A 22705-nucleotide genomic window follows, 5' to 3' on the forward strand; every position below is an offset into this window, starting at 1 on the left:
GTGTGGGGTCTGCTGTGCCTTGATTGGGGAAGCAGTCACGTGACAGGTGTGACAAGGGAAGGCCTGAGTTCTCCTCTGGGCTCTGCCTTAGGTCTATTCATCTTCTTCTAAAAAGAAGTCTGAGTTAGAGACTAACAAGAAAAGAATGCAAATGGATGATTTTTACAAAACAACGCAGTCAGGGCAAGTAGGGAGATGCAGGAGAAATAATGATGATAGAAACTGAAAATAAAGGGGGCAGATACGAGTGAGACAGAATTTCATGCTGCACTTCCTGGTAGGCAGAGCAACAGGGTCTGTGGCTCATAGCAGCTGCAGGAGTAAGCTGATGTGTTGGGGTGGGAAGGAAAAACTTTTTTCTAGTACCACAGCATAATTTTCTTTAAAGGCCCTGAACAATATGTAAGAGATTAGGTTTTCAGTCACAAGTTCACATATGAAGCTGGAATAATCTTTTTAAAAGGATTTTTATACATTAAAAAATTTAAAATTGCATGTGTGTGTGTGTGTGTGTGTGTGTGTGTGTGTGTGTGTGTGTGCAGTGTCTGTGGAGGCCAGAAGAGGGCGTCAGACCCCCTGGTGCTGGAGTTGCAGGTGATTGTGAATTATCTAACAGGGATGTTGGGAACTGAACTTGGGTCCTCCAGAAGAGCATCAAAGCACTCTTAACTGCTGAACCATCTCTCTGTAGCTATTGGCATAATCTTTTCTTTTTTTTTTTTTTTAAATATTTTTATTACTTCTTTGAGAACTTTATACAATGTATGTCTATATCACTGTTGTATCGCTGTGAAGAGATACTGTGGCCAAGGCAACTCTTATAAAAGAAAGCACTTAATTGAGGGCTTGCTTACAGTTTCAGAGGCGTTGTCTATCATTATCATTGCAGAAAGCACCAGAGCAGTCGCTTTGAGCTTTACAAACAATCCACAGACAGCAGGCAGGCAGGCAGGCAGACAGACAGACAGACACACAGCATACATAGCTTGGAATGGGCTTGTAAAACCTCCAATCCCACCCCCAATGACACACTCCCTTCAATAAGGCCACGCTTATCCCAACAAGTCAACACCTCCTAATCCTTCTAATCCTTTCAAACAGTCCCACTCTCTGGTGACCCGGCTTCCAGACAGACGGGCCTCTGGCGGCCATTTTCACTCAAACCACCTCAATGTATTTTGATCATATGCACCCCTCCTCACTCCTACCCCTGACTTCTCCCAGATTCACTCTCATCTCTACTTCCTCAACGTTGTGTCCCCCTCCTCTTTTTAAATATCCCATCCAGTCCAATATATGCCTTCCATATACTTATACATTGGAGCATGATTAGCTTCCTGGGAGCCACATCCTTAAAGAAAATGGACTTTTCCTCCCCTCAAAGCCATCAGCCATCCACAGCTCCTCAGTCAGGGGTGAGGCCTTGTCAATGCGCGCCCTCCCATACTAGAGTGTTGACTGGCTTGACCATGTGCAGGCAACCACAGCTGCTGTGAGTTCATGGGAACAGTGGTTCTGTCATGTGCAGATGACACTGTTCCACTCCAGCCCTTGCTGACCTTTGGCTCTTATAATCACTTCCCCCTCTCTGCCATGCTCCCTGAGCCTTGTGCATGTGGGGGTGTACATGGGTGATGTAGATATCCCTAGGATGATATTTATAGGGTCACTTATTATACTGATTTTGGATAAAAATGGAAGATTTAATGTTAAAATTAACATAATCAGGGAGGGCTGTACTGCAAACTAATTTATGCAGATTTTCTGACATACTAATGACTCAAAGATAAAGACTAGACAGTCAGAGATTCAATGGACCCCAATAGAGCCCATGTTTTGAAGTATTCCTCTTTACAAATAGCATTTATTAAAGAATGATCCCTCCCCCCTTTCCCTAACAGAGATCATAAATACCATCAAAATTTCATGATAAGTATGAGAAAACCAAAGTAAGCTGACATAATTCCACTTAAAAAACAAAGAAACCTGACATTTTAATTATCTTGAGTAGCCCCTTAGGAGGAAAGTATTGATTCCTTTAAGCTTTGTAGAGTTTTGGGAATTGTTCTTAGGTACTTGCCACTGCATTTCTAGGACTCTGGTTTGGTTAGCTGACTTCTCAAAGTGTTTGGGGATATATCCACCCCCACTCCCAACTCATGGTCTGTGTCTGGCCTCAGAGACTGCTCATCTGGCAACACAGAACCTCTTGCTTCTCGGTTATTCAGATATGAGTGTTAGCTGGGGCTCTCTAGTAAAACAGGGGGGAGAGAGAGAGAGAGAGAGAGAGAGAGAGAGAGAGAGAGAGAGAGAAGGAGGAGGAGGAGGAGGAGGAGGAGGAGGAGGAGGAGGAGGAGGAGAAGAAGAAGAAGAAGAAGAAGAAGAAGAAGAAGAAGAAGAAGAAGAAGAAGAAGAAGAAGGGGTCACACTCTAAGGCAATTATGAAGGCTGTGGAGTTCCAAGATCGACAGTCAGTGAATTGGGTCCCCTGGAGCCAATTGTGTAGCGAGCCTGAAAATCAGAACACATGGTATAAACACCAACCTGAATGTTGGTATTGTAAAGACCACAACGATTGACCTTCAGTCCAATTCTAAAGGCAGAAGAAAATGATTGATACCCTAGCTTAAAGCACTCAAGCAGGAGGAACACCCCCTTCCTTGTGGGAGGGACTTCCTTTCTGATCTGTTCAGACCTCATTAGGTAGGACAACTTGCTATATATACTCGGTATACTGTGTCAGATTCCCATCTCATCCCTGAAGTTTCCTCAAGTATACATCCATAATACTGTTTGACTAAATATCAGAACACCCATACACCAGTCCAGTTGGCACATGGAATAAACCACCCCAACACCTGTATTTAAAATCCCTTAGGGTTTTAGATCTCTTCAATGGAACAAATACTGGGATAGAAAAGGTGTGCCCGAGTCCTGGTTTTGGACTACGTGAATGTGGTGTATTTGGAAAATGTGTCTTTGTGAATGTTGTTAACCAAAGATCTTAGGGTAAGGTCATTCTGGATCTAGTGTGAGCTCCATATCCAATGTGCTTAGGAGAGAAGGGCACAAAGGGATGTGGTGCAGAGGTCTTTAGGGGAGAGGGCTACATGGCAGCAGAGACCAAGTGATACCATCCCAGCCAGGGAACACTTGGAGACATAAGAAGCTGGCAGGTGTATGGAAAATCTTTCTCTTAGGTCCTTTACAGTGGGCATAGCTCCTGACACTTTCATTTCAGACTTGTGGCCCTTGTAACTATAGGAGAACACTATCAATAATTTCAAGTCACTTGGCTTGTGATAATCTGTGATGGCAGTCCTTTGAAGAGAACACACCCTTCTGGCAGGAAGCAGGAAGCAAATGGCTCAGTACAGGGTCTCTGCTTACCAAGAATCTACTTGGCATCATCTGAGCCTTCTCCACTGCCTGCCTTTGAGTCTGGAATGGATGGCTCTTTGTCTATGGATCTTCCTGTTTGAATTTGGCATGCCTGTGGTCACTTCTCCATATTCTGTTGCTGTTAGTGAGTCAGGAGGTTCTGATGGGGATAGCAGAAGGAGCCAGTATGGGCACCATCAAGAAGAGATGCTTATTTAATTTAACATTTATGTTCCATTCTTAATTATATTCCCAAAGACAAACACCAGGTCAATAAAGTGAAAGCCTTTGCCTTAGCATTTCCAGATAAAGACATTTGAGTGCCTTAAAGCCCAGCCAACTCTTCTAATGGCTGCACTTAGCTTTGAGTAGAAATGTTCCTGAGTCCACCTTGAACAATACCGATCATGGTGAATTATTGTAAAATCATGACTTATAGTCACAGGTACAGACCTATGGACAAATGATCGAATCAACTGAATTTTAAATATAAAATTTTCCCATGCATTGTGCCACTTGATTAAAGCCTATCTGTATTACTTTGCAATACAAGTTAAGTAAATACTCACTTTAGTTCCATTTTATAGATGAGGAAACTGGGTCTCAGTGAGGTTAATAGCTTGGAGGAGAGACCCAGGGACTTAAAATCATGTCTGCGTAACTCCAAAGCCATTCTCCTATTCTCTTACTTTACTGAAAAAAAAACTACCCCCCCCCAAAAAAAACCAAATGAACAAACAAACAAACAAAACAAAAGAAAACAAAAAAAACCCACCCCCAAACCTGCCATTGGATCAGACTGTGTTGTGTAGTCTGGAAGTGCACTTTTCAAAGTTTATTGCGTAGAACAATATTCTTAGGTTTTATGATGAAACATGTTTATGATCTAACATACTCAAGAAGCATTCATTGTTTCATCTTATCTGGCTTATTTTTGGTGTTCTTGTGGGCTCCCAACAGTGGGAGTGGGGGGTGTCTCTCACTCTTTTGCTTGCACTTGGGACCTTTTCCCTCTTACTGGGTTGCTTCCACTCAGCTTTGATATGAGGGTTTGTGTCTAGTCTTATTGTAGCTTGTTAAGCTGTGTTGGTTGACATCCCTGCGTGGCCTGCTTTTTTGGTGGGGAAGAATAGAGGAAGAGTGGACTGCTCTTTTCCAACCAGGCCTCTCTGTAGGACCTATATGAACTCCTCAATGTCAATTTTTCTAGAACACAGAGAGGCTTTCCTCTTCTTCTATAGGACAGACCTTCTGAAAAGTACTTGTCTCATGTCTTAGAATGGCTTTAATGTGTGGATTTAACAAGGCAACTCCACGTAGTTAAAAGGAGGTTTATTTTGGGGTAGCTTATAGCCAGTAAAGGGATTGGTTACAGGATCTGGGAGAGGTGAGGTACAGTCCAGTGGGGTTCTCTCAAGAACTCTGACTTGGTCTGCCATCCAGCATCCAGGATTAAGAGGAACCCCCAAGGCTGGCATGTCTGGATCTCTGATCTTATGGGCTCCTGTCCCAGCCATGCCCCAGGGGCAGGTCCTAGGTAGATGTGACAGTTACCAGCTGCCTCACTGGGGTGATGCTTCAAGGTCAAAGCTGGAACAGCTGCCCACTACATGGCTTCCTACTCCTCCTTGAATAAACCAACTCAACTCATCCTTTGGACCCCAATCTCTGTCCTACCTGCCTCCCCTTTTATTTATTCAGCCTGACCCCATCTCTCCTTTCTTGGATTCTTAGTCACTATACACTCAGTGTTTACCTTACCCATTTTTTTTTCTCCAGATGCTTTGAAGAGTTAAGCTTGGGTTTCACCTGTACCCTAAATCTCTGGGATGAGGAACTTGCATTTCTTATGCATTTTTTTTCTGAAAATAATTGCGTGTTATTGAGGTAATAGTTGCTCAATAATGCTCTAGATTGATTGAATTGCTGTTGCTACATGGCTCTTACTCCTTCAGCCCCACAACCTCCTTTCAGTCATGATCCTTAGGAGAGTCTCTTACATATAGGTGTCTCAGTTCAGAGCTGTCTCCTGTCAAGCAAATTCAGCTGTAGAAACCACCCCTTTCTATGACAATTAGTTCCTTCATCAAGTGGTGATCTGTTCACTCATTGGGACTATTTGACACTTGAGTAAATCCAGAAAGCAAAAGTCAGGAGATTTGGGTGGAGTGGTCCACATCTGTAATCACATCGCTTAAGAAGATTTCTTAGGGTATCTATTACTGTGATGAAACACCATACCAAAAGCAAGTTGGGGAGGAAAGAGCCTGTTTGGTTACACTTCCACATTGTAGTCCATCACTGAAGACAGTCAGGACAGGAACTCAAACAGGACAGGAACTTTCAGGCAGGAGCTGATGCAGAGGCCATAGAGGGGTGCTACTTAATGGCTCTCTCCTCATGGTTTGCTCAGCCTGCTTTCTTATGGAACCCAGGACCACCAGCCCAGGGATGATACTACCCATAATAGACTGGGTCCTCCCCCATCAATCATTAATTAAGAAAATGCCCTACAGGCTTGCCTATTGCCTGATCTCATAGAGTTACTTTCTCAATTCACTTCCCCCATTTCTGATGACTCTAGCTTGTGTCAAATTGACATAAAACTAGTCAGTACAGAAAGAAGGGCAGGCAGGGGAATCATGGGTTTCATGTCAATCTGGGCTACATAGTGAGATCTCAAAAAATCAAAACCTAAAATATATATAAAATGTCAGGAGAAACTCCATGCCTTTTACTGCAGTCAGCAACATGTAAATCCTTGGTTGTGGGAGAGGAGTCACTGCCTAGTCTTTGGAATGCATCTCTGGACAGACTCTGTTCTCATCATCAATGGTTTCTAAGTGAACTAGAACTGTGGCTGTTTATATAGGGATGGCTGGAGGTGGGGCTGTTCTCTTGCTGTCATAGCCCACTCTGGAACATTTGTTTTTAATATAGGCATGCTGCAGAGGGAGGGTTAGATTTCTCCATGTTTTGGTGCATGCTCTTTGATTACTATTTAAATGGCCAGAAAGAGGGCAGAATGCTTTGACTTCCATTTTGTTGACTGCCATGTTTCTCTGATTCAACATCAGAAGTGGGTGGGTGGAGAATGGTGGCCCTGCTGTGGCTCTGGGGTGGGGGAAGCTGAGATGGGACATGGCCATGTAATAGTAATGCAGATGACACAGGTCTGTGAGCAGAGGAGCCTGACCCAAGACCTGAAGACAGTGAAGTTAAAAACACAGAGATAAGCCAGGTGGGGTGGCTTGTGCCTGTAACTCTCACACGCAGGATGCTGAGGCTGTATTGTTTTGAGTTCCAAGCCAGTTCAAGCCAATAGTGAGTTCCATACCAAGCTGGGGCATGGTATGCTTTAAATCAGACATGAAGATGTTTTAAGACAAGAGCTTAGACTTTGCTATGTTTAATACTCACAATGAAAAATAATTGAATTAAATGTCATGGTTTTATTTATTAAAGCCTTCAAGTCATATCTGTATGAGTTGGGTAGATGGGAGCTGGCCTGGACCTGGGCAAGAGGCTAGCAGGGCTAAGAGTGGAAAGTGTGGGCAGGCTGGCAATCAGATCCACAGGAGGGCAGCTTTGAGAGAGATGGACTGTTGGTAATAATGTCAGCACAAAGGGAGTAAATCAGGACACATGGTCCAGTACAGGACATAAGAACAGGAGGCCATGCTGCCTTTTGAAGTCACCTTTCTTGTCATTGTGACCAAAAACCTGACAAGAAGCAGCTGATGGGAGGGAATGGGTATTGGGGCTTGTGGTTTGAGAGGGAATTGCCCATTGAGATGGTGAAGGTCTAGCAGAGTTCGTGTGGGCAGGAGTGTATGATTAGGACTTCTCACACCCAAACAGATCAGGAAATGGAAAGCAGAGAGAGCTGGTGCTTGGTTGGATTTTTCCTTTTTTATTTATCCCAGAATCCTCAGCCTTGGCAAGCCTCTGTCCACATTCAGGGTGGATCTTCCCTCCTGGGTTAAGTTTCCCTGGAAACACCATCTCAGACACCCAGTGGCATGTCTCCTTGGTGATCCTGAGTCCAGTCAGGTTGATAATAAAGATCAATCATTGCAGCATGTCTGTGAATATATGAAAAGGAGCTGGCATGGAGGAGATGCAGAGAAAGGAGAGACCACCAACTTCCTGCACTTGGGGCTCATGCATGGAACTCCTGCCCAATATGAGCTTTTTTCAGCCACAAACTGTCTCCTAGAGGGTCCTAAAACTGACTGCTGTATCATGAATCTTAAAATGTCTTATTAATAAAATCAAACCTGAGGCCAGTTATTGGGGTAGATGCTGGAAGATCTGAGACACAGAACAAGCCACAGCTACCTCACCTCGCCAGTCCCTCAGCTGGTCTTGTTTCCTCAGACTTCAAGCTTCTGAGTCCTCATCCAAGTCGACCTCACCTGAACTGTTGCTCCAAAGCCTAAAAGCTTAACCAGCCAAATGCTGCTAGTTTCTGGTCTTTACGCCTTTCTTCTTTCTGCCATCACTCCCTAGAATTAAAGGCTGGATTTCTGGGATTAAAGGCTGGATTTCTGGGATTAAAGGCTGGATTTCTGGGATTAAAGGCGTGGGTCACCATGCCTAGCTGTTTCTAATGTGGCCTTGGACTCAGAGATCCAGAGGGATTTCTGTCTCTGGAATGCTAGGATTAAAGGTGTGTGCTACCACTGCCTATCCTCATGTGCCCATCCTGTTCTCTGACCCTAGATAAGTTTATTAGCCTGCACAATATTTTTGGGAACACAACACCACAGACTGTTGTTTTTGAAAGTTTGAAGACTATTGCTGCACAATTGGAGGCTCAGAACAGGCTGTGGTGGGCATACTCACACCATGGAAATCAACAACAGCACCCTCACCCCTGCATCCTGTTCTCTGGAAACCCTTATCCATTTATCAGTCCTTCACAGCTATGAACCCCAGTATGAGACTCAGGTACAAAATCACAGTGTGACCTTCTGCTCCATTCATCTCCTGACTGGGAGGCAAGGAGAAACCTGAAAGACATGCTTCTTGCCCCAGGCATGAAGTGGCTTCTGGTTAGAGAAGGGACATCCGTGACCATACCAGGGATTCTGAATAGATTCTGCCGTGCTTGGTGTAGAAATTAATTTCCCACCACAATGTTCTTGTTCACTCTGCTCTGATCCATCCTCCATCCATCTATTCATCCCCCATCCTTCATCATCCACCCATGTGATGAAAATGTCTGAAAATCACTATGTCCCAGATGTGCTGCTAATGCAGCAGTGACTACAGCTGTCCTCTGGCCCTGGCGACTTTTATGTGGTGAGAATTCAGCATTTTATGGCTAGTTGTAAATTGAGAGACACTCACAGAAAAACAAGAGGGGTTTATAATGAGTGCCAACGGGAAGGAACTCATTTGGATGACGGTGGGTGAGTATTTGAGCTCGGATCTGAAGGCTGGGCAGGAGTTGGTAAGTTGAGAGGGCAAATGGGAACATTTCCAGAGAGGGAAAGAACCTGGGGTCCTAAGGTCAAAAAGTCCACCTGCTAGAGGAGCTGAGAGGAGTCCGTGTGGGTTCTACACAGACTGTGAGTGGGGAGGATGCCACTGAAGAAGGAGCTGGGAGGCACAGCTCTTAAGGGGCCTTGTCAGCCATGTAATTTAAAAAGCTTGGATTTTATCCCCAAATTTAAAAGTCAGCAAACATTCGTTCATGTGTAGAGGACATGCTGACAACAGAAATAAAAACCATAAACGAATACAGAATTGGACAACAGAGAAAGAATATTTTTTTTTTGTCAGTGTTTTACAGTCTCCATACAGCATTGCTGCTGACAGGAAACTCAGCCTGTAAGCACAGGTAGAGTGGCGAGGCCCTGCTCAGCCTCTGGGTGTGGCCACCAAGACCTCCCTTCCAGCCCTACATTCACAGCTGAGCTTTGCGGCTCCGGGTGTTGCTTCCAGTTTGGTGAGGGAATGGCTTAACACTTGCGTGCGTGGACAAATGTGCTTGTGGGCAGTGAGTGAGGACACATGTTCAGCAGCCTAGAACTCGCCAGCCCTGGTTGTTCCTCACATGCCCGAGTGCCTTTCCAGCACCACTTGGGAGTGAAAACAGAGGGGGCAGGTTCTAGGCATCTTCGTTCGGCTTCCTCCTCTTCGCTGTGGATGTGTAGCCTTCCATCCTTGTCCACCTCGTGCCTGCATCTGCACGTCATCTTGTTTATCTCACTTCTGGGCCTGGCTCAGCTTTTGGGAATTGGAGCAAAGGGTGAGAGGTAGTTTTCAGACACGCTCTGACTGCTGAGATGAGAAAGACCTTAGAAAGAGTGATAGTTGAACCTCAGTGATCCGACACCTGATGGGACAGCAGAGGAAAAACAAACCAACAAGCAGAGAGACAGATAAATTGACTTGACTTCTGTTGACATGGTGTGCCAGGTGGGGCACACCACCCAGCTTTATGCTTGGCCTGTATTCTTGCTGTCTGACCTGTCCTGCCGTTTGCAGGGAAAGTTCTTCACAGGTCACTGCAGAGAAACCTGACCTAGGGGCTCACTGGGCTATAACATGTATATCTTATGGTATACATTTTTCTAGTTTATTTTTTGTGGGTCCTTGGTGTATGTTCATTAAGTTTGTGATGCTACGTCAGTTTTCTCATCTGTGAAGTGGGACAATGACTTGTAATGTTGTCTAAGACAGACATCACTAGAACCTTGGCTCCCTATGTCTCAGGAAAGCACGTGATTTTAATGCAGAGAGGAAACAAATCAGCCCTGGGACCACACTGCTGTGCCTGTCTAGGGGGTGGGGAGATAGAGAGAGACAAGGAGGAAAGAAAGAAGACAAAAGGAATCTCAGTGAACCCCTTAGACTGTGACAGTGGGGCCAAAGCAAGGTTTTATGAGAACCACATTGGATCCCAGGAATAAAAAAATAAGAGCCACATACTTTAACGATTATTTATGATTTTAAACACATGAAAGGCACAACGTGTACCCAGGGAGGCGCATCGTGTACCCAGGGAGGCATAATGGGGAACAGCTGGCCAGCATGTGTCTCGCCATTTCTGAGGATGTTCATAATTCTCTGATGTCCAAGAATAACAGTAATAATGGTGCCACCACTGATTATTATTAGTAATAGGGAGCACTGAGTGTCTTTCTGGGAAGGCAAAAGGAGGACCTAGGCTGTTGGGCTAAAAGGGGTGTCCTAGCTTGCTTCCTCCTCTGGGGCAGACCATGGAGCTTTGCCAAGGACCAAAGGCCATCTGGGTCAAGGGAAGAGTCCTAGATAGGGGGGTGTCCAGGAGGTTTTAGGCCCAGTTTTACATCTGACTGGTAATTCCTTGCCCCTCTGAGCCTTGGCTTTCTCATCTATGAGGGGGAGGTCCTGCTCCTCGCTGGTAGGGCATGCAGTGTCTTCGTGGGCTCTGACGAGAAGTGGCCAGTGGTGCATGTGCTGGGCGCACTGCTGAACATTCTGTAAGGGACAGGCAAGGTTTATGTCAGAGTTGTTGGCATTCCTGTGTATTCCCAGCACTCAACGCCATCAGCTATCAATCCCAGGATCTTCTGGAGAAGTGGAAGTGCTTGTGCCATGCATGTATGCTTCTTTCCTTAAGTGTTTCAAGTTGGAGTGATGCGAGACTTTAAGAATACTTTCCATACTATTTAGCCTAGTTCCTGTCCCCTTTTATGACTTGTTAAATGGGTCTGCAGGAACTCTCAGTCCAAGCCTAATTATCCACTACTACTGAGTAAACCAATGTTTGCCCAGTGCCCCAAGAATTACAGTGTTTCCCCATCTTGCTGGTGGAAATAGGTGCCGTTCTCAGTCCTTCCAGATGGTTCTTTTTCTAACAGGGAGTCTTTTTTTCCCCACATCTACACAGCTCAGTGCTCAAGGGCTATCTTCAGTAGACCTCTGTGGTTCTCTGAGCTGGGGCCCTTCTCAGATAGTGGATGGATTCTTGCCTTGATCTTGTTAGGTTTACACTACTGCTCCTGTAACTCAGGGGATCTTGGGATCTACTAGCTTCCCCTGACTTCTCAAGGCAGGGGCCTGGGGCAACTCCATGACCTACCTGTTTGTCTCTCTGTTGCCTGGTGTCCACTGTCTGGAAAACCATTTTATCTCTCATTTGTCTGGGTATTTAGGTTTTCCTGGAACTGGTCTCTGTTACTCTTTCATGGTGGGAAATGGCCGAGTCTCATTGAGTTTGTGAGCATGGTGTGTGTGTGTGTGTGTGTGTGTGTGTGTGTGTGTGTGTGTGTGGTGTGTGTGCATGTGCACATGCTTGAGTGTGGCATATCTTGCTTAAAGTTACACAGGAAGTTAGTGTCAGCAAGGGACAGGACCCAGATCATCCTGTCAATAAATGTTATGTTCCTACTGTGTACTAGGCTCATAGGGAGATGTCTCTTCTCTATAGAACTCTATGATATGTTTCAGAGAACACAAGTAATCCAACAACTGGAGACAGACAAGTGGCTGAGAAAAGTAGTCTGGACGGGAGTGAGTAGGACAGTTTTCCAGGAAAGATGATCATTGACCCTTGATGCTCTCTTGGAAATTATGGTTGGTCACTAATCAAATGATCACTTTGATAGATATAAAATTATGACTGTACTATTGTTGTAGAGGGGAGGATTTGGACTCCAGGAAATACCATGAAGGTAAGATTTTGTCTTCTCTAGAGAGCCAGGGAAAGTTTTGCTCAGGAAATGACAGTTATGTAAGGTCTCATGAATGAATAGAGTTGGTGGAGTGGGGAGGAGCTGAGGCTTGTGGGAAGAACTGCATGGAGGCCAGCAGTGGGCCCTGGGAACAAGAGCTTGTGAGATCAGGCGACTGTGGGGTCTTCTACAGGGTTCATCTCAGGAGCTGTTAATAATTTTTGTCTTTATCTTATGAGCAACAGGAGAACACTGAAATGCTTTTAACAGGGAAGCCACATGAGCCCATGTTGCTTCAGAAGCATTGCTGTGGCTCTGGAATGGAAGCAGATGAGGTCAGCATTGTCAGATGAAGTCCTAGAGGCTAGCATATCAATTGTTTTCTCGTTTGCCAGAAGACAAAATGCCCATGACTTAATAAAGCCATAAAGAGAACTTCATGTGGTTACACAGGTTTAAATTCGAGATACCACTGTCTCATAAAGCCAAGCCTCTAATGAGAGTTCCACGTCATGATAGGAGTGTCATCAGAATGAGTGTTCTTACACCTCAAGTCTGGAGCAGAGGAGGAGAAAGGGAAGGGGAGCAATCGATCACACATACAGGAATAGGTGGGGTCCCTGTTTCAAAGTCATGCCCCTAATTACCGAAGGACCCTACTAAGCTCCACCTCTTTTTAAAAAAATTACCCTTCTCTCATACATTACATCCCGACCACAGTTTCCCCTCCACCCACTCCTCCCAGTTCCCTCCGCCTCCTCTCTTCCCCAGATCCACTCCTCCTCTGTTTCCCTTCAGAAAAGAGCAGGCCTCCCAGGGCTATCAACTGAACACAGCACAAGTTACAATAAGACTAGACACAAACCTTCATCTTAAAGATGCTCATCATCTCCCAATAGCTCCACACCAGGGACCAAGAGTTTATGTTCAGACCTTTAGAAAACACTTGAAATCCAAGCTGTAGCAAGTTCATGTAACTCCCCGTAAACTCAACTTGTATTTTTCCACTTCTCTGTTTGCCTGGAATGTCTGTACTATCAGTTCAGGTTTGAGTCACTAGATGCTCTATGCTTGTAGATGTGTGATCAAGACAAGATAAGCCTGTATAGAAAAGAAAAGACATGTCATAAATAATGATGGAGGAGGGGAAGAGAGTCTTCCAAGCCAGTAACTGCTCTAGAACTCTATTTATTCCCAGCAGTTTTTTAAAATTTATTTATAGTTCTACTATTTTTTTAAAAAAAATCACAGGAAAATATTAACTAGATGGTAAATGTTCCTTTTCACTTTTGATTCAGTCTTACCCTCTTCTCATTATTTATGACAAAATGAGCAAGAAGGTCACTCTCCTGCTGAAGCCAGCTGAAGTGCACCCCCACCCCAGGGACACACTTTTCAGACTCTTGAGCTGAAGTGCACCCCCACCCCAGGGACACACTTTTCAGACTCCTCAGCTGAAGGTGCTGGCACCTTTCTTGAAGCTTCAAATCCCTCTACACACCTTTGGTTGCCTTTATCTTAGACCACCTTGTGAGTATCTTGTGTTTATCTTTTTGCTCAACAACTTGAGAATAGCATGGCAGAGAAGAAAACAAACTTTTAAGTCTGAATATCTGGATGCTGGCTCTTGTTGTGTTCATCCATGGCAGTGAAAAATTAACCCAGTTTTAGTAGCTTAATACTAGTGAAAACTTAGTAGGCAAGAGTGACTGTGGTCAGTCAATGAGCAGAGGTGGAGACAGGATCACATGGCTTCACTTGGTGGCAGCTGGTGTCTTGGTGGCTTGAGGTTCAAGGGGCTTTGTTTCCATATCTGTTCCTTGCAGGGAAGTTAGAAGGGAGTCTGGTATAGGCAGCTCCAGTCCCCTCCTTCCAGGCTGAGCAAAGTGTCCCTGTGTAAGCCCAAGGTTCCAAACAGCCAGCTCATGCACTAAGGACAGGTCAGTGTCACACTGCCTGGATGCCTCCTTTGAATCCCCAGGGGAGTCTTGGCCCTGGAGGAGATGGGAATGGAGGTGAGGGGCTGGGGGGGAAGGTGGGGGTGGGGGCAGGAAGGGGGAGGACAGGGGAACCCATGGCTGATGTGTAAAATTAAAACACAAATATAATAAATTTTAACAAAAGAATAAAAAAAGAATTAAAATAAAAAAGAAGGGAGTCTAGTTAAGTGTTCTTCCTTGTCCTTCTCTGGGGACTCCTCAGGATGTTTTAAGACATGAAAGGATTAGGCTTGAAAGCTGCTGATCTTCTAGTATGGAGCTGACTGGTGTCCCCTCTGTCATATTTTGCTGATCAAGTGGCTACAAAACCCAGCCAGATTTGGGGAAGGAGCAGGAACCAATGTTGTGTCTTGAAAGGAGAATTACCTGTGAGAACCTGTGTCCATAATTAATACATTACAACTTTTCTGGAATTATGACATCTGTGCTTCAATCACTGCATTTACAAACCTGAAAGTCAAAAGACTAATGGGCACTGGGGAGATGGCTTAGAGGTTAAGAGCACTGCCTGCTCTTCCAAAGGACCCAGGTTCAATCCCCAGTACCATATTCACAATCTTCAGTCACAGGAATTCTGATGCCTTCTTCTGGCCTCAGTGGGCACCAAATACCCACATGGTACACCAACATGCATACAGGCAAAACACACGTAAAATAAAAATAAATAAACATTAAAATAAAAATAAAAGCTGCAATGTAGGCAGAAGCAGTCTCTGCAACATAAAAAAACAAACCACTATATAAACTATAACTATTAATGATCATCATCATGATAGTATGTCTATGTTTTATTCAGGACAGATCTCATTGCATGTTTACTATTTGGGGGGCTGGGAAGGTATCTCGGTTGGTAAAGTGCTCGCCATGAAAGCACAAGGACCTGAGTTCAGGGACCCCAGCATCTGTGTAGAAAGGTTGATGTGGTGACCTGCATTTGTAATCTCTGTGCAGAGGAGGCAGCGCCAGGAGGATCCCTGAGCTCTCTGGCCAACCACCATGGCATTGCCAGCATCATCTTTTAGATCCTTCACAATTAATATCTAGCTGGGCTATGTGGGAATCACAGCCAACTGTTGTCAAGAACCTGCTGTTTTCTATACACAATTTTTTAAATGTGTTTTCTCCATTAAAAGTAAGGTATGCTTCCATTTAAATTTGGTGCGAGTATCAGTTCCTATAAAAATTTATTAATTAAATTGAAGCTGTGCATATAGGCAAAGATAGCAACAAAACTGAAGCCCTTTTAAATAAAATTTCTGCTTCAAAATTTTCCAGGTTATTTTTATGTTTTTATTATTTTACTTTAAATTATTTTTTTAAACTTTCTTTGTATTTATTCTTTGTGTCTTTCACATCATGCATCTCCATCCCATTCATTTCCCATCCCTTCCTATCCATCCTCTGACCTTGCAATCCCTCCACTTCAAATAAAATACTATTTAAGAGAAAAAGAAAAGGAAAAAAAAAACCAAAAAGGAAAACTCTCATCATAGAAGCTGCAGTGTGACACAGTGAGTCATGCTGTAAACCCCTTTGTCCATCCATCTTTACTTGCAAGTGTTCATTGCAAAGAGTCATTGGTCTGGTTCAGGACCTCTGGTTTCTGCTACCCTATCGATGCTGGGCCTTCACTGGGACTCCTCTTGGATATCCTGTTGTTGCCCTGGGTCTTGGGGATCCTGCAGCCTTGGGTCTGTAGGACTGGCCCCTTTACAAGTTCCTGTAAGTGATAGATGGGGTGGATGTTGGGGTGGGTCAACACATAAGCCTGGTTCTGGGCCTGGGTTGTTGCAGGGCTGGTCAGCCTGCTAGCACTCCCCCGACCTCATAACCAGGGTGAACTCTCCAGCATTGCCCTTGCAGCAATGAAGCAAGGCAGTTCTCCTGTGTCCACACCCTCGGGGCAGCACTACCATACCCGAACCATCAGGACCAGCTCTAGTGTGTTGCCCAGGCGTGGCTGAGGGGCCACTCTCTGGAGTGCTGCAACTGATGAGGGGCAGGGCCAGATCCTCCACACTCATGTTCTTGGGCTGGTTCACCCTTATCCCTGTCATTAGGGTCAGCTCTGCTGTGCTGTCCAGGTGAGGTGTAGGACACTCTCTACTGAGTGTTTCAGCGGGCGAGGGGCAGGACCAGTTCTCCCTAGTGTTGCAGCCAGTGAGGGACAGGACTAACTCTGCACAGCCCTATCCTCTGGACCTTTTGTGGTATCAGGAGCCATGGACATCAACAGAGACCACAGTTGCATCAGAGCCACGAACCCAGACATGAGCTCCAGAAGCCCAGGCCCAGACATCACCAGGGCCCTTGGTGGCAATGAGGCCACCCACCTCAGACCACTCCTCATCTCTTTCACCTCTTCAGATATGCCTCTGTCCACAGGACATGAATTATTCTGTCTCTCTCTATTTATACTATACCACACCATACATTTGCTCACTATAATAGTGCCCATCTGCCAGGCACCATAGGTGCCAGGTGGGCCTGTGTTTTCTCCTCAGAGTCCAAGGTGGACTACCCTATGCCTGCGTGTGGGTCTCCTTATTAACCCACTCAGTCTGTTATGGCACTGAGCAGGGCCATGCTTCCTCATCACAAGAGATCATTAATAGTGCCCAACCACCAGTGTCCTCTGGTAGATCTTGGTTGGTGCAGAGATATTGATGGAGTCCTCTTGAGGGTCTCTGTATAAACTCTATATGCATTTACCTAGTGGAGGTGTGGCAATTTTCTCATGGTGGGCCTGTGGTTTCTCTAAGATGCTGTGACAGTCAGAAATTTTGGAAGCTGCATGTTTCTTTGCAATGGCCACCTCCACAGCACTTGTGACTGAGAGGGCTTTTGAAAAGCAATGAAGATAAAAACAGGTCCCTGCTTATTCCTCCCACCCTCTCCCTTGCCCAGGGCATTTCCCCCAGGGACTCATGCCCCTTGCTCTTCTTCATATGTTGCAGGTGGCATCCTTTTTAGATCTGTGCTTTGTTGTTTTGTAGATGTACGAGATCAAATCAGGAGGCAGCATCGCAAAGAAGTTCAGTGCCATTCTGCAGACGCTTAGCTCACCCCTGCAGCCCAGGGTTCCTGAACACAGCAACAACAGGATGAAAAACCTCTCCTACCCATTCTCCAGGGAAAAAATGTACCTGTGAGTATGGGGGCCACTTGGGTAGGCACATAGGAGAGGGTGGGGAAGGACCTCCCTCCCATGCTATTCCACGACCGATCCTTGAGGCTTGGGAAATGATGACCCTGGGACCTAGGAGCCAGGTGGAGGAAGTAGCTGTCCTGAGAAAACAGTTCCTACACCCGTGACTGGCCTTTATCTGTGAAGTCATTTGAAACAGCCCTGGACATTCATCCAGGGACATCCATCTGCTTCTTGGCCACTGTAGAGGATGGATGGAGAGCCAGAGGACAGCCTGGTGTGAACTGTGGAGCTCTGTGAGAAGCAAAGTGCTCACCTTGTGGGGAAGCCCCTCTGCCAAATTTATCTGATTAGGTTTTGATAATACATGATGAAACCAGAAGATGGAGGGAGGTTCTGGATTTATGTATACCCATTGCCTATTCATACTTTCCTTGATTCTGTGGAAATGTTAACCCCACCCAGAAAGTGTAAATAGAAATCTCTCTATAGGAATGACCATTTGGGAAACTTCTAGAAGGGATGACCCTGGTAATGGTAAATGAAAGGTGCAGCTATGAGGCATAAGCCATAAACTAGGAGCTCACGTGAACCGGTAGCTATGGGGGTTGTGTGTGTGTGATAAGAATTGAGTGAATCAGGCAAAGAAGGGACATCAAGGCCCAAGAAGACAGGAAAAGCCTTCGTTTTTAGAAGTAGTGTTTCTTTGTTTTTAGAGAAAGCTTCCCACCATCTCTCCACAATTGATAACAATTCTATGAATATGAATATGCTGTTTCACAGCAAGTTCCCATCCCTCTTTGTGACCTTATAACCGTCCTTCTCCTGCAAAGAGGAAACCAAAGTTCCTCAGCCCAGGGTCATGCAGATGTAAGTGGCACAGCGAGGACCAGCATGGTGCCCCTTCTCATACATGTGTATAAGATAGTTTGATCATATATACTGCTCTTTTTCGTATCTTCTCTTCCTCCCGTTCCTACTGAGCCCTTTCTCCTTCTTTAGTACTGCCATGTCTTTCTTGCTTTTGTGACCCACTGAGTTTACATGACTGTGGGTCAAAGGTCATAAATAGAGCATGGAAACTACCCAGTAGCTATACCACTGAAGAAAATGACTCCCCTTCTTCCAGTAGCTATTAACTGTTGATGGCTCCTCAAGAAGGGCGAGACTTCCAAAGCTCCTCCCCTATCTATGATGGAGTGTTGAGGGGTTCAGTCTTGTGCAGGTACCTACAGGGGCTGTGATTTCATGAGTGCAGTGTCATGTCTGTAGGATTACTCCTCCTACCTCTCCTGTGGCTCTTACATTGTTTCTTCCTCTCTAGCCATCATCTCTGAGCCTTGCAGTGAGTACTATAGATGTTCTGTATAGGGGCAAGCATTCAACAGCCACCTACTCTCAACACTTTTTACCAGTTATGAATCTCCACATTTATGCCCACTTGCTGCAAAAAGAAGCTTTTCTGACCAAAACTTCAAGTGCCTTTAGTCTTGTGTATAAACAAATATTTAGAAGGTAGTTTTTCAACATGTTCACTTAGCAAAGGGACAGTTGTAGGTTCTCCTTAGGGTCTATGACCTTTTATGCCATGAGCTTTTGTCTAGGTTATAATACCAGGCATAGAGTCCCTTTCAAATCCAAAGAGAAAGTAATTGGTTATCTCCGTGACGATCATGCCACTATTTCACATCTTGCTTGACAGATCAGTGTATCACACAGGATCCCCAGCTGGTGAACCTGCTACTCTTGCTGTCTCTGGCTTTTTCCATGCTTCCTTCTCCTAGGCTTTTTTTCATTCATGTGGGTGCTGGCCTCTGATAAGCTATCACCCACACATTGCCCTTTGTTTCACTTCTGCGGTCCTTTAATGCCAATTAATAACCAGTTTCTTTTCTAGAAATTTCTATGCTTCTCAATCAGAAGTCTGAGCTCTGTCTTTGACCTTGCATAACCACAGTCTACACAGCATATGCTTCACTTGACATCCATCACTGGGACACATGTGACTGGTGACTCCCAGGAGCATAAGGAGAAAGTCCAGGAATCTGTGTCCTCAGCAAGGACATTGATGCAGAGACCACTCCAAAGTTGCTGTGGGACTATGTATTGTTTGATGTTTTGAGACAGGTTCTGGCTATGCAGCCCAGGCTGCCCTGGAAATCTAGATCCCTCTGCCTTTCAAGTACCTGGATTCATGGGTGCTTTGTGTGTGTGTGTGTGTGTGTGTGTGTGTGTGTGTGTGTGTGTGTGTTCAATGTATGAACACTCACAGGCCTCTCATGAATGAGTTTGGTATCTACCAATGGACAGTGAGAATACAAAATGGAATTTTGAAAGACAAATAGCTATAATCCCCATACCCTTAAACTAGGCTCTTTTTAAAAAAATTATTTTCATTGTGTTTGTCCAGACATGGGTATATTTCCCATGTGCTTTAATTTTGAAAACTTACATTGGCATAATATTTTCTATCACAAACTTTCTATTTACAAACTTTTCACACTTACAATTTTCAGTGCCTTCATGACAACCTTGCATATCAGTTTTAAAGTTGAATAACTTTGTACTGGATATTTTTATAATATTTTTCTTCTGCTCATTGATTTTCATTGTTAACAATTTCTACAATGATTTTTTTCGAATTTCTGGGTCAAAACAAGCACCCATATTGTGTGTCTGAGTGTGTGAGAACTTCCATGTTTTGTCATGTTGCTTCCTCAAGGTTTGCCCTGGCCTATGGAGACAGTGGTGTTGGGGTAGGGTAGTGCAATGAGTTCACCGTTTGCTTTCTTGGCTTCTCTAGGTACAACATCCAGGAAAAGGACACCTTCTTTGATAATGCCACGCGGAGCCGCATTGTAAGTAAGGGGTGTACTGGATTAGTGAGGGCTTTTTGGAAAGGCTGGATTTGTGGTTAACAGGACACTTCCTTTCCCTCCCTGCTGTCTCTCATCATTATTTGCCTGGAGTTGCCTAGCAACTTCAACTGTAAGGTATCCAAGAGCTTCCTCATCCCAGTGGTACAAGAAAGAGCAAATAAGTTCACTTGCTAAGGTTTGAGAGAGGTATAACTGCTTATGAACTCTCCATGCAGAGCTTTCTTAGAATCATGGAATGAAGGACCATCAGAGATGGTAGAACTTGAAACCAGTTAAGGTGACCCCCTTAACTTACAGCTAAAGAAACCGAGGTTCCAAGAAGCAATATATCAGATATAATCATATAGATTGATAGCATCTATATTTATATAGATACTGTATGTAGTTATATATCTCCCTATATATTAGATCAGGACTAGAAGTTGTCCTGATTTCTTGGATAGTGTGCCTTTTATGAATATTTTCTCTTTCAACCTCCATGGCAAGGACTCATGTGATTTTATTTCACAAAAATTCTAATTATCCAGTTTGCCCTATAATAAAACAGAGCCAACATTCCTGACTATAGTCTTCCTCCCTCTCTCCTTCCCTCCCTTTCTCCTTCCCTTTTCCTTCCTCTCCCTTTTCTTTCCTTTCATTCCAAAGATTTTATTTGTGGTGAATGTTTTATTCTAATAAAAATCTATGTCTGTCCTCTGTTCCTGTGGCCCCCATCTCCAGCCACATAGTATCTTCATTTATCCATCAGTCAATTCTCTACCATTCCTGAGAACACACAGCCTGTTGGCAGAGGAAGGCAAGAGGGACCAGAACTTACCACCTTGTGGGAAGAGCAGAAGTAATAGTTCTTAGGAAAGAGCTTACATTTCCAGTTCTGAATAGATAAGGGAGAGAGACTTAAAAGGACTTCTTGGCCACCTGGGTCATATGGATGGTAAGAAGGGTCAGGGAGCAGACAAAATTATTTCCAAGACACATAGACAAATGGCCTTTACTCTTGCTTTCAAGATGTACAGGAAAACATCTCCGGCCCCTACATGCCATGCTATAAGAAGAATTAAAAAGGAGCATATGATTTCTTTTCCCTTCCTATAGAAAGGGGTGTAAACTTCCTGTTTTCTTTAATGTTATTAAAAGTCAATTAATTCTCAACATGGCTTGTCTCCCACACTGTGGGGGGAGTTGGAGGGTGTGGAGATTAACTGATCATTGCAAAGAGCTTGTAAAATAATACAATGCCTTATAAATGCTGTTCCTAATTATCATTACTATTGAATTACTGCTGTATTAGAAGCAGAATTAAGCAGTCTTGAGCCCCGACCTGCTGGAAGCTATTTATTTACCACTCCCTCTAGGTCTGCGGCTGGAATATGAGTGTGAATAATGATGATGAAACACATCTCTCACTCATCCCTTCTTCTAGAAGCTTCCTTTTCTATGCTCTGCCTTTTTCTCAGTCTACGCCGAACTATAAGAAGGACAAAAAAGAGCCTCGAGTTTCATCCTGACCACCCTGGCCTTTTGACTGATGTCTCATTTGCATGCATCTGTGACTGTTTTCTGTGCCCTCCCCTTCTTTGTCGGCCCAGGCATTTGTCCCCTTCTTTCAGTTAGGATACCCTTGCTTGGCCAGGCTGAGGCTTGGGACCCATCAGGAAGTCATTAGACGGCCGTCATTGAGCTACCTCTATCTTTGGTTCTCTGCTAGGAACACCCCTCCACGTGAGAGGTAGCCTCCCCAGCCCGATGGTGCAAGAGTTCTCTAGAGCCTTGAGGCTTGTAGGGCTTGAACTGCAACAGAGCAGAAGGCCCACGGACTCCCACTTCTGCTGCAGGAGGAAGCTGCTGTGATCGGCAGGGTGCGAACTCAGGAGCAGTTGGGCAAATGAGAATGCGGGGATAGGCTGTGCTCTTCCTCACTAAGCACTGCTGTTTGAGGTCTTCCAGAGACTTCCTAGTTCTCTGTCAGGGTGCTCCTAGCAGAGGCTCAGGCCTCTCTACATCTGACTGCATGCCCTGGGCTGTCCCAGTATTCCCTCTGGCTCTCCTAGTTAGCATGTGCCTCTGACTAGTGGGATAAGCAGGTCTGGTAAGGGAGCCCCACCTTCCCTGAGGCTCCCACACAAAAGAAGAGAAGTTTGTCTGGGAGACAAACCCAGCCACTTCCTCCCTGGCCCTCCGGCGGGCTGTGTGTTGTAGGCGGCCTCTGGTTTCCCTCCCTTCTCTCACTGCAGCCAATTTATAGCTTTTTATTGATTCATTTTTGTTTCAGGGTGGGAAAGAATGAGGGGTGCGTGTGAGGGGTTAAATTCTTTGCTTCCTCAAAATACTCAAGCTTGAATGGGTTTGACAAGTAGGCCATGAGCTCCGCACATGCTTGGCGCCCCCTCCCTCCAAAAGAGGCCTGTGCCTCTGTCCCAGGCAGCCTGCCTCACAGGGTGGTGACGCACATGGTCCAGGCGTTCACAGCCTTGCTGTCCTTCCCTTTTAGGTACATGAGATTCTGAAGCGCACAGCCTGTTCTCGAGCCAACAACACGATGGGTAAGGAACCCTCCAGTGTGGTGGTCCATGAGGCGGCAAGGGGCTGGGGGCGGCCCTGTCAACACCTTCCTTGGTGGGCAACAGG

The 22705-nt window shown here is 45.1% G+C and overlaps 1 protein-coding gene across 5 annotated transcripts in view; it reads left to right on the forward strand.

The window, feature by feature from the left end:
- The window catches only part of Ano2 (anoctamin 2), a 340730-nt gene that overhangs the window by 87350 nt on the left and 230675 nt on the right, over positions 1-22705 (forward strand). For all 5 annotated transcript variants that reach the window (XM_036182061.1, XM_036182063.1, XM_036182064.1 and 2 more), the window contains 3 exons: positions 17047-17198; positions 20002-20056; positions 22569-22620. In XM_036182061.1, coding sequence (XP_036037954.1) covers positions 17047-17198; positions 20002-20056; positions 22569-22620 — 259 coding nt within the window. The remainder of the gene's footprint in view (positions 1-17046; positions 17199-20001; positions 20057-22568; positions 22621-22705) is intronic.

This window comes from Onychomys torridus, chromosome 3 (assembly GCF_903995425.1).
Source record: "Onychomys torridus chromosome 3, mOncTor1.1, whole genome shotgun sequence".
NCBI lineage: Eukaryota > Metazoa > Chordata > Mammalia > Rodentia > Cricetidae > Onychomys > Onychomys torridus.